The following is a 24,013-nucleotide window of genomic DNA, read 5'->3' on the forward strand; positions in this document are numbered from 1 at the left end:
CTTACAAGCACTTTTATTTCCTTTCAGTGCGAACACTTGCGACTCAATATTATTTTCCTGAGTTAAATAAATGTCCAAACCCTCTAAACTATAGGGAAAAAATATCGGCAAGCGTAACACAGTTGCTTCTACGATTCACTTTCTGTTTCAGTACCCTGGAGGTGGATGGGTCATGACGCCACGATAAATTGGTACAGTGGCTAGAATTTGCAGCAGCCACTTGCCGCTGTATCATTGGCTCGCTCCGTTTCTGCAATCGCTGCGGCTGTCACACGTGAGCAAAGCCAGAAGGAACGCACAAAGCTGTCGTTCTTTTCTCTCTTTTTAAGCATGAAATGCTTTTAGCTCCCCTCGTCGGCGACCTTCAAGTGGTCTTGAGCCAAAAGCCAGAACTGTTGTCCGGACGCTTAAACGAGAACATCCGGGCAAGTTGGCAAGGAAATATATTCACCCGTAGGCACGCTTACAACTGTGGTATAAACGTAAAGTACAGTATAAGGTATAGTACATGTGATACATCATACAGATTAGCAAATTGCGAGAATAAAATGAGATCATCCGGGCAACCAGTCAAAACTTAAGAAAAAATGCGTTCTCTGGTCCCCATTTCTTTGTAGAGGACTTCATTACATACGCTAGTTACTGTCAAAACAAGTTACAAGAACCACTGCTTCGGAGTTCCACCTAAAGTTTCTTCATAATATCACTCAGGCTGCAACTTCTAGTAAGCTGAAGTTTTATTTGTCATTTTCAATAGCGACGTTCAAAAGGCAGATACAGGGCACCATGCACTATATTGACATCTTTTGGCCCTGAGACAAGGCTGCCGCCTGTGCTCTTTAGAACGCCAGCGGTCCGCGAGTTCCGCGGCGCGGGTTTTACATCACCTCAAGAGATGACGCCATGTTGCGTGGCGCCTCCTTCAGGCACTTTTCTTCTAGCTGAGCAGTTCGCTCTGCCTACCTGGCTCTTTCGCTGCCTGTAGTGCCGCCTTAACAGGTTTTATTCTTCCAGCTGGGCAGCGCCCATATGGTCCAATGCACAGTATGGCGTGGTGCGGTGTGCTGTGGTGTGGTGTGATGGGGAGTGCCGTTGCGAACATGCACTACACCCATTTTAAGATTCTGGCTAGTATCATCTCCAACCAATCTGCTTTGCCGGTTGCCACTTAATCCTTACATCTACTCTTGATTACGGGTGAGCCAGAATTTTTTTAGCAACGTAATCACATCTAACGACGTCAGCAAATTTAATTACCATTTTTCACGACGTTACGATAACGTCGATATCGTCAGGTCCGGTATTTCTAGACCAACTTTAGTATCAAATTAAAGAAGCTTCCGTTTTCCAGCCTCCACACTCCCTAAGTGCGATCCTTTGATGTGGCAGAAGCACGTGATGGAGTTCCTACAACTTATTAAAAATGTGTTGGTACTCCGTTGCCCCAGCTAAAGGGCCGCAGCTAGTTCGGGGCTGGTATTCATGACGCGTCACAGACATCGTCAAATTCCGCCATATTGTCGGATTCGCCATCTTGTCGGCTCTGATTGGCCCAGAGGGCCACTACGGCGCCTCTGAATGGCTCAAAACGCCGCCATCGTACCAGAATTTGACAACGTGGAGAATAGCACGTGGGGCTTCACTTCTGGGACGCGCTGTCCACTCCACATAATTTGTTCCTCCTTTGTTAAAGAAAACCCAACCATCAAACCGCGAGCGCGTAAAAAGCAGAAGCCGTTTGCGCCCACCTCGGACAGCTGCTGGTCGGCGACCGTTCCTCCGGGGGCCTCCAGCTGGATCCCACTATCGGCGCTGCTACACTTGGAGCCGCGCAGCTCGCGGTTCTTGCGATGCAGGCGACGCTCCTCGCGCGAACACCGCAGAATGGCGGGACCCGGGCGGAAGCCGCCCTCTCCTTCTTCGTCGTCCACTCTCGTCGGCGCGGCAGCAGCGGCGGCGGGCGGATGCGACGCCGGCGTCGCCTGCCATCCGCACGGCCAGCCGCCGTCGTCGTCGCTGCCGTGGCCGCCGTTGGCCAGCTGCGACGCGGGCTCCGCGGGCGCCGAGCACGGCGCCGACGAGACGGCCGGCAGGGAGGTGGTGGAGCCCTTGCGGTTCCGCTGGAAGCGGAGCGAGAACGTCTTGCGGAACTTTTGCAGCACGCTGTCGGCGATGAGCCGCGGGCTCGAGGCCCGTAGGGAGGAGTAGCGCGGCGGCAGCCCTTGGTGGCCGTCCGGGGGCGAGGACGGGTGCTGCTGTCGCTCGTGATGCGGGTGCAGGCTGGACATGCTGCCCACCGCGGCGAACAGCTGTTCGGCCTCCGCGTCGCTGTACAGCTGGGACCAGGGCCGGCGCACATTCCTGCAATGACAAGACAGGAGCGGCGGGACGCGCCGCGCACTCGGAGTGAAGCAGGGCAAGCCGGGAGGCATTTCCAAGCTCGGCACCCCGAATGTTGTCGCGTCTTTCAACAATCCTGTACAAAGTTAACTATAGCCAATCGTTGCTTTGGCGGTGTCAATAATCGCAACCGCCTATATATAGACAAAAGTGCATACACCGAGAGTTAAGTTCCTGAAAGCGGAACATAGAAACACCTGCCTTTTCAATATCTTTGAGGTACCGCTTGTCCTGTCTGCTTTTCGTATGTACTAGAGAGAAAGAGAGGGGAAAAAGAGAGGGAAAGACAGGGAGTTTAGCCAGTGTAAAACCGGCTGGCTACCCTGCACTGGAGAAAAAAAGGTATAGATTGTTAATAAACCTAAGGAGACCAGAAACGAAAAAAGAAATTGTGCACACCATGCTATGCAGCATGCGAACAATCAAGTGTGTCACAAACTCCGGACGTTCTCGGGAAGCGGAGCAAAGAGTTTAAGACTTTCTATGCTGAGGATGGTCTGAGCCAGTGTAATAATGGGTCGACCACAAACCGATGGAATGCCTCATTATTATTCAAGCGCTCGTAGAGTAAAAGAAATGTTAAACTTATGTGGAATGCCGATGCAGCGTTATCTGAGGGAGTAGAAGAGTGCACCACTAGAAGGCGCCAGTACACAATGGAACATAAGGGCCACATGGAAAGAAAATCGCGAAGAGCCCCGTGTGTTTAGCATGCTTATTTCTGTCATACTTTACTCAGGCACTGCAGTGTTGATGCCTCGACTAGCCTCATTCACGAATGACAAACGAGTCCGCGACTTCCCAACTCCCGCGAGCAGGGGTCGGCGGCCCCGCCAGCTGACCTGCAGCAGACGTCCTCGGTGCTGCCGCTGTGAAACTCGGGCGTGCTGGCTGCCTTCAGGTGGCGCTCGGAGCGCGAGATGGGCCGGTCACGGATCAACTTCCCCGGCCGGCCGAGCAGCAGGCATTTGTTCGCCGAAGGCGCGGGTGCCGAAGGCAGCGACGGCAGGGAACAGCGGCTATTGCGGCGGCTACTGCTGCCGCCGACCTGTGATGCCTCGGCGTCGCTTGGCGCCGCATGTTGCGACGACAGCTGCGGAGGCACGGTCCGTGAAGGGGCTGCAAAGGAGCGAGAGCAGATGAGCGTCAAGAGCCTGAGAATTATTCGCTCCGCCAGAGGTCGTTTGGTACAGGAAGCGGCGGATTTCCGCCATTGTGGGCTAATGCTCAAATGGGCACTAATGAATACTACTTAAGCTAAGCTGTTTTCTCAAATTACGCTTCTGCGATAACAAAAGACTGTTCTTACTACAGTAGGATGAAGGTTGGAAAGCCAGGGGTGCTATTTTGGAGCGTTGTTTTTACACTGTCAAATTCCGCCATATTGTCGAATTCTGTAATGGCATTTTGAGCTTATAAAAAAAAAAAAAAAAGCCGCAGCGGCCCTCCAGACCAATCGGAGCTGACAAGGTGGCGAATTAGACAATATGCCAGAATTTGACAGTGTCCAGAATAGCACCCCCGTCGTGTAGCGGGAGAAACGCAAAACCGAAAGACAAGTGAAGACGCCGACCAAAAGTTTCCGCGGAAGCTCGATCTTACATCACACATTATGAGAGAACGTTTAATCTTATCTAGTTGATCGTTTATCGCTAAGAAAGGAATAAAATGCATTCTGAAGGACTCGGAGAGTGGCCCTATATAGCAAGCTTCGAGATCTTACCGCTGCGCCAAAAACGGCCTGAGAAGATACTTCGAAGTTTCGCGACGTCACACTGACGGTACTGGCGGTGAGCTTCAGCCCGAAGCTACGAAAATTGAAGTTTGGCCTTCATTTCCTCACGCAACTAATCAGCCTCAATCTGCCAAATCGGTGAACGAAATTTCTAACCAATCTTGAAGGCCCGTAAAGCGGTCGCTTTCCGTTATCATTAAGTCACAGAGCCGCCTCGAACTGCTGCACTCTACGGTAAAGAACATGATGCTTCACTCGACCACCTTTGTTGTCAAGAGAGCTAGGTGTAACGAACTCCGCGGGCATGTACATTATTTAGCTCACCGAACAAAGCACACACTGCTGTAACAAGAAAAAACATAGGTCCCGAGGATGTAGTCACTCACACGTCGGGGGATTGCAGCCGCCGAGGCCATCGGCCGATGCCCGGCGGCCAACAGGTGGGGGCGGAGACCTCCGCTCCGAGGGGGCGGCGGGGGCACAGACGTCGCCGGTGGGCGCACAGCTCTCGGGAATGGATCCGCTCAGGTCCTGCACCAAACAATGGGAGAACGAGAGAGAAGGCGTTGATGAGGAAGGGCCGAAGGAGTACGAATTACACGCATCGAGTGCGCACATCAAGAAAAGTGCTTGGTGACGACGTAAAAGTGCTAAAGGAAAAATCATAAAGAATAAACTTGCAGGACGCTTAAAATTCGCTTTTAATAGTGGAACGCGATAGCATTCAAAGATCCCTTACTGTTTCTCACGTTTCACGGCAAGCGGAGCTTATGTAACCGTAATGTTTCCCTGGAAACGCTGTCGCCGAACGCTATGCACGAAGGCGAGCTTCCCCCTACGGCAGGCGCCGCCGCTGCCACGGATGCGCGGAGGCGCGCGCCATCTGGATTGTGTCGCAAGGAACTGAACGGGGCGCGTCGCTCCTGCTAAGACAGACATCAAACGGCAGCGAAAAAAGGGGTTTGTATGTGAGTTTCCGCGTAACAGAATTATGTTTTTTGTATATTAAAATTACAATAAGACACTATCATATCTGTAGGTTGTGTGTAAATCGTACTTTACAAATTTTCTGACGCCTTTTAGTTTGAGAAATTAAACTGGTTCGGTAACGCTTCTGCGCCACACGGAGGGCCTGTGTGGATCGGGATTATTTTTCTTTAACGGACAACGCCGCCGACACCAGATTTTCTGCGACAAGGGGCCCTTAACTGCATACTGCGTTAAAACGTCACAGTTTCGACGGAAACGCGAAGCATCGATTGCGATAGCAAATTAGTAGACAGCAATACGAAGTAGGGTTAGTAGTTTTATCGGCCGCATAAACTTTGAACATTCGCTTACGAACTAAATTAACAATCATGTTGTCACGCGCGCACTAGCAAACATGACCACATCTCACTCGATGACCACGCACACTCGCTGCCAAAACGCTGGAGTGAGGAAGCGCGGCAGAAGCAGCGAGCGAATTGACTGACCTTCATGCTGCCTCTCGTTTCAATGCAAACTAAGCGGCGAAAACACAGCGCACACGAAGCTATCAGCATTCGGCGCACTTTGTACCCATCTCATATCGCTTTCAAGATATGGCCCGCGGGCGGCCGCGCCCTCCCCTCCCCTTGGTGCCTCGCGCGTGACGGAAGACGGCGCGCTTCCTCCCCGCTTTCTTCCCTTGCGCGCGCGAGATTGAGCCGCCATCGTCGGCTCCCCCTCGCACGCTTTCACTCGCACATACAGCATACGGCGCGTGGAGACGATGTTATCGCCTTTGGACTTTATACGGAACATCGCGGAGGCGGCGGCGGCGGCGACGAGGGCTGAAATGCGCCGGGAGTGTCCCCATAATTACTATCGCAGTAAAATGACGATGACTGATAGGGTTCCGCGTGGTAAGGCTACGATGTGGTCTGTGAGAAGCACGGTAGTAGATCAATTTCGACCACACAGTGGTGCACCGGGACCTAACTACACGTGCCATTTCTTATGCCGCCAACGTCGAATCACGGACACGGCAATGATCTGAACGCGCAACCTTTTGCTCTGCGCTGCCACTGAGCGACCAAACACAACCTTCGCCGAAAAAAGAAAGAAAAAGAAAAAAAGAATTGTTGGAAGAAACACGTATTCCTTTAGAGTGTCACTGCAGTAGTATTTACTTCCTATTTTCGTACTATTTATTTCGTTCGCAGCAAGAATAATTCTCTCTCTGTCTCTCTTTTGCCACTTTGTAATATTAAGGGATGTTCCCTAGCCGTTAACGCGAGGGAGGGATCCACAGGACGTCCAGATCATTCAGACCCAAATGCGGCGAAACCATCCTCCAACGCGCAGCGACTCTCGACGCACATGGCAACTCCGGCTAACTGCGACCATGCACTGCAAGCGTTGTAAATTCCTCCCATCTGTTAGCACATATCCGAAGTGCCTTCCACAACTTGACTTCTCTCCGTGTTCTGACATGTAGTACGTACAACTGACGAAGGTGTGCAACTGACGAAGGTGTGCAACTGACGAAGGTGTACACCGACTCTGAAGCATTCACTGGTGCGAATCTCGTTCATTTGTGAGCTACATGGACAAGCATATATATAATCGTGCGGCCTCATGACACGGCACGGCAGCCGTCATACATATAGTGACAATGCGCGAGGCCTTATTCTAATCGCAAACAGCGTCGTCAGTTTTCGCCCGGCGTATACGTGACATCGGAGGCCACACGCAGAGGCGACAACACTCGACCACAATATTTTCACGCGCGGCCTTACAAGCGCTCTGTATACCGCACGCGGTCGCGTCGCCGTTTCCCACAGCCGTTGGGTGTCAATCTTATTCAACCAGCCGTCAGCAGCGAGCGGGCCCGGCCATGGCACAGTTTCAGGACCTCGACCGGGCGCTGCGAGTGGCCCCTATGCACCTGCCCTTGTCAGAGCCACTGGGCTTTAATGGCGCGTGAACGCAAACACCCGCAATCACGATCGCCCCGGAAGAAGAGGAGCAAGGAACGCCACCACGCCAAGGGGCTTATATCCACATGCTGCAGAACCACACGGGGGACACGCAGAACGGTGCATGCGCACGGTGCAAAGCCGGCGGGCGAATCGCCCGCGGTATGCCAGCCGCGCGCGCACACACACATTTCGATGGAAGCAAGCTCGGCAACCCGCCCTTCGGACGCGGAGACACGCAAATGCAGTCACGCGTGTACACACGCGCCATGCAGCCGCGGCAGGGTCAGATGATTGCCGTCGCGACGGCGCGTACCAAACAAGCGGGCTTTACGAGTCCGCTAACAAGGACGATATTTATCGAAGCCCACCGCGCAGGGTCCAACCACCGTCTTGAACGACGCGCGCGGATTTAGTGCAGTGTTGAGGCTCAAGCCTGACATCAGAAAAGAGAGTAAGTATCGACAGCACCCCGCGGAAAGGCGTTGGTCACGGAATCGAATCCCGGACCAGGACGAAATTTTTCTTCAATCGCGGAGCTTCGTTTCTGAGAAACCCGCAGAACTGTAACAAATCAGGGAGTCCACACGTGGTTATTATACGGACTCTAAGCACTGCAAGCTATCCTCTTCGATCCAAGCGGCCATTTATACGTGGTCGAAGGGGGAACTTCACCACAATCCTGCAAAAGTGTTAAGCGAACGTTTTCCCATATACGTTGTACCATCCACGTGTACAATGGGTGCGTAACTGCTGTACTGTGACATGCATCCACGTCTTTCCAAGAGAGTGTAATAACAATGTCGCAACAATATGCGGTGCTTTAGTCTATAGACACACGAGCACGATGTTTAAGTCGTCTGTTCAGATCTGCGCATTGCGCACGGAAAAGCTACGCCTGTCTTCATGCTACATCTGAACAATTTGTATATGGGCGGACGCGATGCAGTTCCGCGTGCGTATAACGCCGTGCAATGCAACCCGACGAAAACGTATGCAATGTATACAACTACGACGCGAGGTACTGAAATGGAAAAAGCAAGCCTAGCAAACGGCCTGCTTTTTTATTCTGCTCCGCATAAAGCCCCTAAATGGCTTTACCTCCGCAGTATCTCCTACGCCATCTACGCGCTAAAAAAATTGGATTGCGGCGCTGACACCTAACGGCCCCTGAACTATGACTCTACACCTGAACGCACCAACGCGAAAGCACCACTCGTAGCTGCAGCTGATCGCCACAAGGTGTGTAGGTCAATTGTCTCGGAGTCAGTGGGATATACACGGGCCGACACGCAGCGAATTTCGCTCCTTGACTAAGATGCTTATCGGTGTTTTCATGACGTTAATGTGCATAAGCCATTTCATGATGCTTTAGAATGCGTATTGACTGTCCCCGGTTTCTTTATTTGTGCATTTAGTACTGAAACAGCGTCTATCGTGTGCAGCGCTTCTTTATTTTTCTTTTTTCCTCTTTCGAGTTACGCTCCCATAAGCGTCGCCTATATTGGCTCCGCCAACACGAGTAACCGGCATACACATGCAGTGCACGCTGGGTGGTATGTATACTTTCCACACTAAGGGTGCAACGCCCGACGAGGTCCGAATCAGCGGCGCCTGTGAACCGTAAAAGAACAGCCGAGCGCGGCCGCACTGACCCATTCGAAGGAATACGCCGGATGGGCCGAAAATAAGCGCGTCGCTGCAGCCAAGTGTGCGCGCGCCTATGACTCATGCGTCGGTTCTATATGAAAGGCTCAAAAACGGGCGCCCTCCTCCCCACCCCCTCCCCCATCCCTACCTCTTCTAACAATCTCAAACCTCGCACCGTAGCACTGTATGTTCTTCGGCGAACCCACCAACTATGCCCTACAGGCGTGCGAATACCGGCACAGGAGAAAGAACCGTTACTGAAAAAAAAAAAAAAAAAAAAGAAAAGGCGAACTATATCGACACCACTGTGCTGTTCGGCTGCTTCGCTTACGGCACACGCGAGAGGAGCACTTTACAAGACGCGTACACGCAACTCTTTTACAGCAGCAGGGCAAGAGTGCCGAAGAGAAACGCGTCACAGTTGGCTATACGCTGCAGACACAAAGCTACAGAGGCGCGACACCCGAATTTGCATGCAACGAGCGCGCATACACGCTGCAAGACAGACGCTTTCCGGTGACAGCATATACAGGGTGCCCAAGCTAACTTAAGCCGGAGCTTAAAAATGTGCGAATGCCATGTAGCTGGACAGAACCAAGGTAATGTTGTTTGTCGTCGCTTGGAGATACTGAGATTATTTTTTTTTCACTCCGCCTGATTACATAACTAGTCTTAATTATTTATAGAACTTCTTAAACATTATAATTTGATTAAAAGTGTCAACGAAAAAATTGTAGAGCGACATGAAAAACACCTGATACAGCTTTCTGTTGCTCAATACGGGTTACATAATAGTGTTCTTTTTTTTTTTTTTTCCGAGCGCGAAAGAAGCCCGCGAATACACGCAGAAATTTGCCGCGCGACTGGCTACTCGTGGCACTTTGCGCGTATTCGCGGGCTTCTTTCACGCTCGGAAAAAAAAAGAAACGAACTATTATGTAGCCCGTGTTGAGCAACGGAAAGCTGTATCGGGTGTTTTTCATGTCGCTCTACAATTTTCTCGTTGACACTTTCAAGCAAATTATAATGTTTGAGAAGTTGATTAATTATTTCAGAATAATAATCTAATTACGCGGAATAAAAAAAAATGTTTGAGTATCTCCAAGCGACGGCAAATATGGTCACCTTGGTTCTGTCGAGCTACGTGGCATTCGCATATTTTAAAAGTTTTACTCAAATGAAACACCTGTAAACTCGTACATGCAAGTGACAAATGCGAACTGTTGAGCATGAAAACACAGACGCCAACCCGACGGTCTATGAGATAAGGCGGCATACAAAGCCCGTTTAACTCGACCAGCTGCGCAATATGTCACCGAAAGATGCTCGAGGTATGTCGATTAACCCGAACCAATTTCTTTCGCCACGTGCCACAAAGATCGAATGAAAAGAGGTTGACCCTGTGGCGTCACTGTGAAAGCGAGTCATTTAGCTTGATTTTCAGACAGCGAAACGCGATAATAATAATAATAATAATAATAATAATAATAATAATAATAATAATAATAATAATAATAATAATAATAATAATAATAATAATGATGATGATGATTATGATTATGATGATGATTATGATGATGATGATGATTATGATGATGATGATGATGATGATGATGATGATGATGACGACGACGACGACGACGACGACGACGACGGCGGCGGCGGCGGCGGCGGCGGTTACAGCGTAAGGTCGTCGGCCGGTTCACAAGTCCGCTTAGGCAAGCGCGGCGCCGCGGAACCCCACATAGCGTTTTAATTATATATGCATTTTTTGAATGTCTTATATGGCGCTGAACAATGTTTGGTTGCTATACTTACAAAACATCATTAGGTTATCTAATGCCACTCCTCGTAACATTGCACATGCTAAAACGACGCCGTTGATCACGTGACGCCGGTTCATGTGGTCGGAACAGCGCAGCGACTTCAATTCTGCAGCGCCCTTCAACTGAACCTTAAACGGTGGTCGGAGTTCCTAAAACCTTGCAGCACGCTTCCATAGAATCGTTAATTGTCAACTTCCGCGCTATTTTTTGTCCTCGGGATCACTGACTTGCGTTCGAGGCAGACATGTTCCCTGTCATAAGAATTATATCCGGGTTTTAACGTCCCGAACCTGCAAAGCGAGATATATGACGAACCACGTATATAGTAGAGGCCTTATAGGTTAACACGGGGTACAAACAAACTGCGGTAAACGAGAGTTTTCGCATTTAGCCGCCATCGGAATGCGGCCGCCGCGGCACGGGGACCGAACCCGCGACCTTGTGCTCTGCAGAAGAACGTCATATAGCCAGGTATACCCACTGTTTCGGGTCACTATATCACGTTATAGCAAACAGCGTACCAAGCACAGAAACGTGGAGACATGCAAGTTCCTGCATATAGGAACACATACGACTGCTCGACGACCACCCATTTCACGCTTTCGTTGAATGTTCATTGAAAGCACGCACAGGAAGCGTCGTCATCTCGAACAGCGCATACACGGGTCACGTTACCAACCGACCCTTCTGTATAATGCAAGAGCCGCGCTGCTTTCTTAACGAGCGGGCGCCGGGGCGTGCCATGCCGAATACGTTGACTCAGAATCGCGCAGCGGGGAGGCATCTTATGTAAATAACGCGTCTCGTACGATACAGACAGCGTTACATCATGCGAGCCAAACTATAAGCTGCAAAACAGGGCCAACGCGAAACGCAGTTGCTCCGAGCCGCGAAGCATGCACGGACGTATAGTTTGCCCATATATAGAAAGGAAGCCGCGGGGCATTCTGTCAGCAGCGGTGCGAGTCCGATCCGGCTCCGTGCGGATCGTTCTCGGTCGCCCGTGGCACGCAGAGCCGACTCGAAAGAGTGGAGACGGTGAGATGCCACGAGTCTCTGTGCCGGACGCCACGGTTGTATCGATGCATGGACCCGGTGCACGTATACACACCCGGTTAAGGAACCCAGTCGTCACTGTGTATACAGCCACTCGTCACGTTTACTACACACATGCCCTCATTTAGTATTACAACGAAAAGCACGAACGTTACAACGAAAAATCCCTTCACAAAGTGCGCTTCAGGGGACTGACATACAGCTCGACGCAAGTGCGGTTTTTCAAGCTTAACTATTTCTCAGTCAGAGGAAAAACACTACCACATGTTCTTTATTATTTTTAGTGTGATTAGCTCAATGGGAGAGTAGTCGACAGACTGAAGGAAACAACCGTGTATACGTTCTGCTTGTATCCAAGAAATCTCAGCAAAGCGACAATGGGTTGTCGTCACAGCGGGGACCGGCCGATCCAAAAGCGAGAGGGCAAAAGGAGGGGGCATTTGCAAATGCGTCGCTGCACCCCTGGAGTCATCAACGCCCTTCAAGGCCCCGACCAACCACACGGAACAGTTTCTTCACGCGTTAATCCTGCCAATCACGTTTCTCCACGTTGCAGCAGGGCCACTGATGACCAGCCGGCTCTTCGGCTCGCGTCCCGATGTTGTCTTCGCCTCGAAAAGAAATGCCAATTCGGGCGCGCTGCCTAACTACGTGTATACAGCGGGCCGCAAGATACGGAGACGCTGCGTCGATTCGACGCGCGAGAAAAGCGCCTCGCGCGGTCGGCTCCGGATGCTTAATGGGCTCGCGATTCAGCCATATTCAGCGGCGAAGCTTCGGTGGCGCGCCGGCGGCGTCGGGAGCAGCAGCAGCAGCAGCAGGACGCCATTTCGGTCGCTGCGTGCCGCACGGGTCCGGTTCATTACGGTTCGCTTATTCAGGCGGACACGAACCCGCCACGCCTCCCGGCGTGACTCTCTTGCGTGCGGCGGCGAGCACGCGGAACAACAATTCAGCGGGCGAGGCGCCGTCACCCTACGAGCTGCGTGGCTCGGCAACAAAGGCGCTTCTCTCGTCGCAGTGCGCGCGCGGAGGCCGCCGCCGACGCATGGATGAGGTCGCGCAAGCGGATCAGGGACCCCGAACTGCTGCTGTTCCTCCCGCCTTTTCACTCACACAGAGCTGGCGCGAACGGGGGGAGGGGGGGTGGGAAATGGCTGCGGCGAATCCTGTTCCTGCTCTACTGGTCGCGTACTGCGACGCATGCGGCGCGCGCCGCACACGGCAAGCGTCGAGTGCAGACGGATGCGTGTCACATAGGCAGTCCTTGTGTGCGTGCAGTGCTGCGGAAAGTGAACGCCGCAAAGTCGACGCGCCCCTGCATGTTCGCCAACGCTCAATTGGATTCCTGTCGTTCTTAGCGCGCCAGAAAAAATCCCCGATGCGCTCAGAACGCCGCCCGTAATGCATGCGCCGCCCGAGAGATTTCATCGACCAGCCACTGCCGACACCGGATATGCATACATCTCGCTCGAGATATCCGACGCAGCGCGCGCTCGGTATATGCGACGCGCTTCGGCGGAAAAGTATAGAAAGACACGACGGCCGAGGCCATCGTCTCGCACCAGAACGCGCGTGAACTTGCGTAAACGTAAAACAGCAGAAATCAAGGCAGTTATGCGTGCGAGGCGAATGGCGACGTCGGGGAGTATGAAGTTTTAAAACGAAGCAACGCGCTCGTCGTCGCGTGTTTCGCATTTCTGACAGTTTTCTTTCTTTATTATTTTGTCTGTGTCGCTGACTTCCCCTGGAACTTTAAAACAACCCCATAAACTTCTAGACGGCGACACGCGGATCGTCTGGTCCCGGGAGCCGTGAGAGTACTAACGCAACGTGAAGAGAAGACGAGACGAGACGAGACGAGACGACGCTAGGGTGGCTAGAATAACGACGCGGTGGCGAGCGGAAAGAAGCTGGGGAGGTGAAAGATCCTTCCGTGCGTACTCCTCTTGCCCGCTTTTCCTCCAGTCTTATAATTTTGCTAGGGTCGTCGGCGAAGGCGCGAGCTATATATATATATATATATATATATATATATATATTACGCTTCTGCGCAGGACGGGAGAGAGGAGGACAGAAATGACGCGCTCCGCTGGCCTGCGCAGCTCGATTGGCGAAGATGCGACGCCCACTCCATGACAGCTCCCCAGGGAGAGCGTCCAATCCACACCCTTTCCAGTCCTTTCGCTATAGGATCTCTCTTTCTTCCTTCCATCTTTCTTTAAGGAGTTCTCATTGGAGTCCTATACCGTAATTTACTGCAAACAAGACAACGCGACGCGATGAAGGGAGAGAGAAAATCGTATCAATTTCGGAAACGACAAAGCGCAAGAAAAGAAACAAGGCGAAACTGATCTGGGCCTGTTTGATCAAGAGGACGGGGCGCAGGAGGACACTGGCTTCCCGACAAGAAATGCGACCGGCACACACGGCGGCGGCGTGTTTACGATCCCTCGTGCACCGCGCAGGCTGGCTTCGCTCTCAAAACAAACGCGATTCCAGAGCGAACCGAAGCAAACCAGGCGGCGGCCACGCAAGTCGGCCATCGTGGTACAACGGCGGGGCGTTCTTCTTTTTTTTTTTTTTCTCACAACCGCCATCCACCCACTCATCCACCCACGTCTCCCTCTGCCCGCGTAAACTTCATTCCGACACCAGGCCGGAAGCGCGAGAGCGTTGCACCAGTAGGGGGAGTGGAAGAGGACGACCCCCCCCCTCCCCCCCATACACACACACCCCGCACGTTTCGCAATGCGCGGTGCTCTCCGGCAGCAGGCACCCGCCGGCATACCTACCACGCGACCAAAATATAACGGACGAGAGACCCCAGGTCGGCCGCCCTCGAAGATTCAAGAGCGAGAGCGCAGCAGCCGTGAATGAACGTGCCTCCCTTTCGCCGCCCCGCAAGGACTCGGCAGAGGGCACCGTCTCGCTCCCGCTATACCCCTAAGCTCGGACCTACCAGTTTCAGTGCAGTACGGCGGGAGCTACGTGTAACGTCAGACAGCCAGATATATCCCGCCGCTGTGTGTGTGCAGCTGAGTGCTGCTGCTGACTGAGCGCGAAGTCGAGAGCTCGATTCCTGCCTGCGGCGAGTGCACTCTGGCGAGGACTTAAAAAAAAAAAAAAAGTGTAGTCTGATGCAAGTGCCCGTTAAAAGTCCTCAGATGGCAAACATTAATCTAATACGGCGTCCCACCCCTTTCAGTTCGACAATTGCCGCTAAAGAGGACGCGCACGAGGACACAGACTCAAAGGAAAACGATCAAGGCCTTCTTGGATGTTTTCCTTCGGGTCATTGTTATCGTGTGCGTCCTTTTCGCAGCAATTGTGTCTAAGAACAAGTACCAACCAGGGCAAGAAACAAGAACAAGTTATTCTGAAGCTTCTGAAGCCGCATGTCCCTCCATTTGTGCTCTTCCTTCGCACGCAGCTTTGGAAAGTCAATGCTCATCGCTCGCCTCTTAATTCTGGCGTTCGCGACACCGTTCGAACGGAACGATCGCGGACAGATTAACGGCTCAAACAGGGCGCCATCTTTTCTTCCTTCGCCGAGAGAGACACACGGTGGAATCGCGTTGCTGATTGGTCGACGCGAGTCGTAGCTTACGCTGCACTGCACAGACTCGGTGGCGGGGACAAAGTACAGCCTCCCCCCCCCCCCCCCTCACTCCTAAGCCATGAGCGTGTTACAATCGTAGAATTAAAAAAAAAAAATCACTGTCGTAAGTTTACTCTTTTCTCTTTTTCCCCGAGCGCCCACCACCTGTCCCGTCTCTCACCCAGCTCCCCCCAAGGACACGGACGCACCCGGTTTGTCGCCCTGCCGCCGCCACCGCCGCTGCTCTCCAGCCTCGCTCGCGAACATTAAAGAACGCCAGCACCGCATGTGTAGTCGGCCCCCCGCCTGTGCAGCTATGCACCTACTTTATATGACGGCAGCGCGGGCTGCCTTCCTCAGACTGTAAGAAATAAAGGTACAGCATGTATCCTGCTCCCCTGCCTACGCCACAGCTCCATAGCGGGCTTTCTTATACGCTGTCTTGTCGTCTCATACCGCTCCGAACAAAGAGATAAAAGAGCGGAATTGCACAGGATGGCGGGTCATCCTTGCGCGTGAACTTTTTCTTGCCCTTCATGCGTTTTTGTTCCTTCAAGCTTCTTCTTCTTCTTCTTCTTTTTTTTTTTTTGTTTTTTTTTTACTCGGTGATTCCTGCTGAGAAAGGTTGAAGGGCCATTCAAGAAGCGTATGTATAATGTATACGCTGCCCCGTAAAAGCTGTCGCCGCCAGATGTTTGAATCTACGCCCCGCATTCTTTTCTTTTTACGACGTATTTACTATATCTTCATATCTGTTGGCTATGAGAAGCAGACTCGGCAGCTTTCAGCAAAGAAACGGCGTTACGCGCCAGGAAAGAAGAAGACGACGAAGGAAGAAATAACTATAGGCTAAACAAGCGACGCGTATACCTATACGCGACCTTGGCTAGCCCGTGTCAGAGACGTTGGATGTAGCTGTATACAGCTGCACTTCGATAGGCGACAACGCTCCGGCGTATAGGAGCGCACCTTAGTTTATTCGCATAGATTGCGCAGTCACTTTTAGACCAGATCGACATAGTAGTTGGCAAGGCATAAACTATCAATCGACGCAGAAGTCATGTCGATTAAACTTAAACGAAGAATTTCACAGACACAAATTTATAGATGCATGATTGTGGAAACGATTCAGATATGTCCCACGCGTGATGTACTGCACGCCGCAGTGATTAGCAGACGCCCCACGCACCACCGAAAGGGTCCAGCCGCCCAACGTGTTCAAGTGCAAGACCACACTCGAACACTATAGTCTCCACGCGTCCTTGTGCACGCGCTGTCGGCCTTCCCCTGCGCCACAAGACAAGAAAACAGGAAACCGAAGCGACCATTACGTTAACGCGCCGGCCACCCAGAACAGGTATGGGTATAGGCGCTCGCGCGCCGACTCACAAGCAGCGTGCATAGAAGGAACAAGGTAGACAATGCCAGCGATTCTCAACGAGGAAAAAGACAAAGGCCTTCCTACCACTAAACCGCACCGCGGCATAGACACAGCGGGAAGATAGCCACCAACCACATTCCACGACCGCGCCTGACGCTTCCCGCTCCGTACGGCTCAACACACGCGTACACGTACACACGCCCCTCCCTCGCCTTGGCCGGTGGTCGCTCGCTGCATTCGACGCTTGTGACCGCAAGTGTAGAAAGGACGCGCACGCTGCTTGATATATATAGTCGCGCTTCTTCCCTCCGCGGGCAACGACTGAGAAGACGTACGGGTCGCGCAACGAATACGAAGATGTTGCTTAGAGGACAATCTTTCAGAAACAATGAGACCGCACAAGGCGTACGAAATTTGCGGCTTCTAATCGCAGGACAAGTTGTAGCAGTGCCGCGACTGTACCCTGTCGCGAGAAAGAGCTCGAGCCACGAGGAGCTTGGAGCGACGAATTATCGAAAGTTGCAATAAGGAAGAATACGGCATTCGAATGTTTGGGAGAGCTAGTCAATTCTGTCGGCTATGCATTTGGCGCCGAAAATCAAGGTCACGAGAGGAGATGCGACGCATTCCAAATGCGCTTGGTGTATGTCCGCGCGACCTGCGTCTTTTTCATGCAGCACTAAGAGTGAAGCGCGGGCAAATACTGAACGCCGTTCGCGAAGACGACCTGGAGTGACCTCGAGAGACGCCGCCACGACCGATATGCCCAAATGAAACTCTCCTCAAAACCTACATGCGGACTCCCTCGCTGCCATAAGCACGTCGCAAAAGTTACACTTCGAACGGGCTGCAACCAGACTGAGTCCTGCGTCTAAAAAGAAAGAAAGACGCACTTCAAGAGCTGCGCTTTCTGACGCGATGCATATAATACGTGGTAGAAACCACGTGATTCCCATAACGATGCGGGCCGCCACAGCTTTCGTCGTGCGCACTCGATCTTTATATATACCTGCTTGCAGAGTTCCCTCACGTCGAAGGAGGTCTCGCGCGCAGGTCAAGCGCGCTATATCTCGGCGCTCACGATCGAGTGTACGGGAGGAAAGGCACCCACGTATGCCTATAAAAACACGACCGCGCACGTGATTTCACTCCGCGATCCCGTTCTCTCTGGCAAAGGTTGTTTCGCCTTATAGCGTGCGTCGGAGAATCCGCTCGCACGGGCCCATCAAAAACGCCGGTGTGAGCGGGAACTTTCCTGTTCGTCAAATGTGCCGCCCACTTATAGATGTATACCGTTAAGGCCGCGCACGTCAAATATCCTGCCTCGCACGTGCGTGACCGTCGCGAGTCACTTTTCACTGGTCGGAGTCAAGCAGAAAGGTCTAAAGAAGAGGAGGGTTTACCACTTATAGCGTCCTAACCGGTGAGCGTATACAGACGTTACAGGATACATGCATAGTTTAGCTGTTAACTACATTACCGCTTACGGAATACCGGACTACCGGTGACGCGGATAGCTGGAGACGCCATCTTGCGAAGTTGTTAAAATAAAGAAGCTGAAGCTGAGACAATGATTATTGCAGCGCTTGACCGCAATTTTTCTTTCTTTTGTCCTATGGTGACTTTCTTTCTCCCTTTCGGCGCGACAATAACATAAAATTCCTGACACGTTGTGGTTGAACAAAGCGTCACGAGGTGTCACTACCAGCGCTGCTGCCATCTGTGGTTTCGGTGTCAAGGGCGCACGCACGCACGCACGCACACGCACACACACACACACACGGACAGACAGACAGACAGACACACACACACACACACGCGCGCGCGCGCGCACACACACTAAAACTAATGTCGCAACACTTCGCAGCGCTGCGCTGTTTTCCATTTCCAGCACGGTGACATCAGTCATACATAGACTACTGGACACACACTGGGAGCCTGCTCAGTATAGGAGAAGGGCTGGAATTTGCCTGTAGCTCGCGATAGGCATCCTTAATCTATACACCGGGAGAGAAAAAAAAATCTGGAAGACGAGAACAGGATGACGAACCTCCTACGAATGCGCGCCTTCATCAACAAGTCGTTAGAGGAGTATACAAGTATACACACCAAAATGAAGAAAACGCTTATGGGGGCAAAAGAAGGAAAAGCTCTTTATAACCGTCTCCCAAATCGAATCCGCGTCGATAAGGTCGTTCCACTTCGCCGCATGCGGCGCAACCGCAAAAGGTCGTGTCTCGGACACAGAGAGGTACCGGCGAAATAAAAACGCTTTTTGCAGTGGGAAATGATGTTCCGTTTCGATTCGCTTCACCGATACAGCGCGTACATGTATACACGTACGTACGCTATCGACGGCGCTCTACAAATGGACACGGTTACGATGCGCCCTGCGCCGTGTAACCCATTAAACAAGCCAGACCTATTTAGTAAAGAGCCGAATAAAAATAAAGTTTGGCCCAGATTGCAATCGCACTGTGAGAAGCAACCAATTGCGCTGCGCATTAAAATCGCGACCGTTCATCTGTTAAGGCAAACCAGCAACTGCAACGAGGAAGCGAGGAACCGAACACGGTCAGCGGGAAGCCGATTTTGCGCTTAAACGGCTTATATAACGCGGAAACACCGGTGTGCGAATGAATCCTACCCCTTGTCCGCAGCCGCATCGTTTGCTATAAGGCCTGTCGTACTGTAGCGCTAGCGTTCATTATCTTTCTGAAGACTTGTACGGCTACCGCAACTTCTCTCGACGGGAGACGCCACTGAGAAGGGAGAGGCACAAGCGAAAACGCACTCGCTATACTGCCACTGCCGTCAGGACGTCTAGACCAAGACCGCAAGAAACGTCGTCTCACAAGCAGCGCGAAACCCGACGCAACACCTTCACTGTCGGGACGATCATTATAACGCGGCAAGCCGTCAGACGTGCCGCCTGGCAGCTCCATATAGACATCAACGTATATATATGTACGGTCGAACTCGATATCAAGCACAACGTATAAGGGATGAGCTATAGGGCTCGTGCGTCGTTGTGTCGTGCTCGGCGGTGCGTCCACTTACGTCCACGCGACGCGCGCGCCCCCGGAACGGGAGCGGAGCCGCCGAGCAGCGAGTGTAGAGAGTCCGAGATGGAGATGCTAATTCGAAGGAACAGCTCTGAGAGGTGAGAAAGGCGTGCGCGCCGAAGCATCGCACGCGACAGCGTCGGAGACGAGTGACAGGGAAACGCTGCGCATGCTGCGACGGGCGGCGAGCGCTTCTCACATCGGACGCGAGGAAGCACGCGGCGACGTGGCCGACGGAAGTGCGCGTACACTTGAGACGCTCGAGCGAAGGAGCCGCGTACGCGTAGCTCCTGGCGGATACATCTCGCGTGCGCGAAGCGGATGCGCTTGTGACCCGCGCGGACTTCAAACGGGTCGCATTGTTCGGGGCAACCTCACCGATTCTCCACTGCCGTCCAACAGTCGCTCTCCCCTGGGCATCGGGTGTACGCGGAAGCCTGACGGAACGAGTACGCAGACAAGCGTATAGTGCGTCCGCGACAGGTCAAAGAAGAGTTGCCGCCGACGTGACGAGAAAAGGAGAAGGGGGAGAGAGCTCTGGCTGAAGGTAATTGTTCGAAGTACGCAACCCTATACATATCTACATGAAAAGGGGACATGCTGCGTTGTAGGAAAGTGACATCTCTCTATACTCCGTTCTGTCTTGCGCGGTGGTAGATTGTTCCGCGTGCTGAGCCTTATACTTCCGAGATCTTTCTCGGTGTTTCCTCTAGAAGAGAAGTGAGGCTGCATAACAGGTACTTCGTGAGCGCCTGTTATGTCCGGGTTTGCATCCGCTGGACAGTAATAGACCTCCAAGTACGTTCCAAGCAGGCGAGTGTTGTAGTAGACGGCGGCCTATGCTAACGAATCGCGCTCTCTCCCTTTTCTCCTCTCACGCACGCGTGCTAGCTATCACGGCCATTCACGTCAGCTGTACACTGCAGACCCGACACGTCTCGACGCAAAGAGAGCGAAGTGAGGTTGCCACTGTTCCCGTAAAGATGGTGGGCCCGCGCAACATTTCCTGTTATTCGAATCGTTAGGCGACTGTAGAATGCAGATGTATACACGCACAACGTTTTTGGTATTGCTTTGTTTTCTTTTCACCCCTTAACCCACTCCCCCTTGCGCAGGATAGCAAACCGGACGCGTATCTGGGTGACCTACCTGCCTTTCCTTTCTTCTTTTCCTCCTCCTTATAAGTCACGTGATACACTTGTAGTCTCCTCCGGCGACTGAACCAACCCTTTGCGCGTCAGCACCTATATAGGCTACCTTAACCTGGTCACACAGACCGATCGAATGTTATTCCTGTTAACTATGCATAACAGAGTGCGTGCGAGGAAAATAAGCGACTTTCAAGAGATGGACCGGAGCACTGCTACTGACTGCAGCCTGTACAACACACACTTCCTCCAGTCCGTAAACCGAACTACGTGCGTCAACGCTTACAGGACATTACTGCATGCAGCACGAAGAGGGAACCAAACACTCAACAAATAAAAAGAGGTGGGACCAGCTTTCTTTTTATTTTCTTCCTTGTTCCGCTTGTGCGCATGCACGGCCCATGAAAATACCTGCGCTGGACGTTGAAGGCACTCAAGATATTGAACCAATTTTAGTAACGCGCAATCAATGCCACTCGCCCCAGATTTACTGCAAGAAATAGAACTCGTAAATGAGCGTGCTCCCTACGGTGAGCCTCGGAGAAGGCAATTTCTATAGCATACGCAAAGAGCAAGCCAGCTGTCTTGTCCGCAGAGCGGAACTGTCGCCCCGAAAGAAGCGAACGGACCTCGCGGAACGTTAGATGTCATATCGGACTAAACAGAAGACGTAATCTAAACGCACCACAGCCCCGGTTACATGCATAGTGGCACTCACGGCACGCTCTTATAGTGCAGTGCCAAGCCTAAATAGAACAGATACGGGCACGTAAGTGCATACAGGGACAAGCGCGGGGCGCACAGCAGAGAGAAAAAGAGAGAGAGAGAGAGCGATATTCCGCTTCTATGCATTTCGCATGGAACTGGTTCGATGCCAACAGCAGCCCATGCAGTGAGCCGGTGTGGGGGGTGTCGCCGATTAGCGCGGCCAGCAGCGTCTAGCCCCTCGCCGCGGGCATTTTGATTCTATTTCGAGTCGATCGCGGAGGTCGGAGCGTCGCATTTGCATTCCGACGGCGGCGGCAACACACAGCGACGCTCACAAGCGCGCATACACACACGCACACACGGCCGTGCCCATACTCACGCCGTTGACCTGCTTATGCATTATACCGCGCGCGGCGCACGGGAGCCGAAAGAGACTGCACGTTCGTTTTGTGTTGTTATATACGGACACGTACGCGGTGGTCGCGGAGGATTAAACTGGACCACCTTAACACACTCGAGCCTGTGTGCTTAATACGTGCACGTATACATGCAAGGGACGCGAAAAGAGGAGTATACATGTGCATGCATCACTGCAATGCAGAAGCCCCGCACTGCACTGGGGGTGTATAGACAGTATACACACGAGGGGTCGACCGCGGCATTCTCTCGTACATGTAAACCATGCACGGGAAGCTACTCGGGGCGAAAGGCCATCGATCTCGATCGTGTATACTTACAACCGAGAGGCCGACGCAGAATGCGTACACGACGGCGGCGAGGCTGCCGCGCCGCGTGTATATATATACGTGCCTGTGTGCGCGCATACACAGGACTACCCTGGTGTCATCAAGGAATATATATGACAGAGGGGAGAAACGCCCAGTGCCGCACCTATAGCGACTGTGTCGTATACACACGCGTCTACACGGCCGATTACGAGATGTCGACCGCGTACACACAAACACACGCGCACGCACACACACACATATGCATGCTGCTCGCGCTCCAAGCAATAGTTCTGAGTCACCTCCTTCGCGTACACGTACACTTGTAAGGCGAAACTTTCAGCGAGGCGCCGGAATTTGTCCACCCACACGGGCGGCGCGCGTTGGCCCACAGCGCTCCCAAGCGGTCCCTGCTACATGCTGTAGTATAGCATATACACGCATGTATACGCAGTGTGAAACGTATATACGTGTCGGCGGCGTGGCGCGGTTCGAAATGGGTGCGCCCCTCGCCTGAGTATAATATAGGGTGCCTCGACGAGCGCGCACGGCAAGGCACTCTTCTGTGCAACCTCGCGTCCTAATATCGTTGTCGAAGGGAATCCCACTGCCGCCCTCCCCGCCGCACCGCGAGCTCCGCGTAATCGCCGCTATTACGGGGCTAAGCACGCGGGCCGCGTAATTGTGGCGCGATTCACTTTTGGACGACATCGAAAGCCCGCTACCCATCACGCCCCCCCCCCCCCCTTCTCTCCCCTCCTCTGTCTACGCACAAGCCTCGAGGCAGGTGCATTCGCGCGTCCTACATATCGTCGCCATCAACGGTGTCAATTTCCCCCGCAGGGGCGATATTATAGCGAGATTGCCTGTGATGTCGAAAACGCGGGCGCGTACACACGTAACCACGTGCGTGTGCGTGTGTAAGATCGGATGGGTGCGGCGTGTGTACGCGCGGCTGTCTGTCTGGCCTGTACACAATATATCATAATACACGCGGCCACTTAAACGGTTGCTCGCCGAAGTTAAACGATCGCAAGCTTTCTCCCACGACACGCCCATGTCGCGCCCTTCTGAGCTTACGCGAAGGCAAAAGTGTGCTTAATATAGAGTGGACAAGCGACGACGATGCGATGACGGTTGTGCACTAACGGTTATCCAATTCGGGCAATCGACGAAATTGCCGTCTGTGCGCTTGAACAAGCGCGTACAAAACGAAAGTATAGGAGTATACAGCATAGCATATAGGGGAAGGGGGGGGGGATCGTGATTTGAAACAAGGCACATGGCCGCCATATAGGACAAGCGTATGCATCTGGTTAAATAGTACAAAGCTCGCATTTACAATAGATGGAAGCAAGTTGTGCAATTAGAAGGCCTGTCGCAACGGGCCCGAACCGACGAGCCTGAAATAGTGAATGGCAATTATGGGCCTAAAATGGGCTCTAGATGCGTAATTCGAGGCTCGGCAGAGAGCCAATTGCGCAACTGGAAGTCGCCGTATACACAACTTTATAGGAAGTGAATTCAGGTCGACCATTGGAACGCAGTCTCATCTCGAAAGCAGCACAGAATTTGGTGCCAACGTATGATCAAATCCAGTGACGATGAAAATTAGTTAAAAAAAAAAAGAAATTTGCTATCGTAAATACCGTTTCACGGATACGTCTTACGCCCGTCACGCGCGCTTCTGACGTATGCACCGAAGAGCGTATAAATGAAAGGCTACCTTGTCCAAACATTGAAACTGTATACTCTATCTATGAATCCCATCTTCCG

The 24,013-nt window shown here is 52.4% G+C and overlaps 1 protein-coding gene across 2 annotated transcripts in view; it reads right to left on the reverse strand.

Moving 5' to 3' along the window:
• RhoGEF3 (Rho guanine nucleotide exchange factor 3) overlaps positions 1-24,013 on the reverse strand; it is a 435,033-nt gene that overhangs the window by 25,256 nt on the left and 385,764 nt on the right. For both annotated transcript variants that reach the window (XM_050186860.3, XM_055076216.2), the window contains 3 exons: positions 4,522-4,666; positions 3,243-3,519; positions 1,749-2,361 (listed from right to left, as the gene is read on the reverse strand). In XM_050186860.3, the coding sequence (XP_050042817.1) occupies positions 1,749-2,361; positions 3,243-3,519; positions 4,522-4,666 (1,035 nt within the window). The remainder of the gene's footprint in view (positions 1-1,748; positions 2,362-3,242; positions 3,520-4,521; positions 4,667-24,013) is intronic.

The sequence above is a fragment of the Dermacentor andersoni genome, chromosome 2 (assembly GCF_023375885.2).
Source record: "Dermacentor andersoni chromosome 2, qqDerAnde1_hic_scaffold, whole genome shotgun sequence".
Lineage (NCBI taxonomy): Eukaryota > Metazoa > Arthropoda > Arachnida > Ixodida > Ixodidae > Dermacentor > Dermacentor andersoni.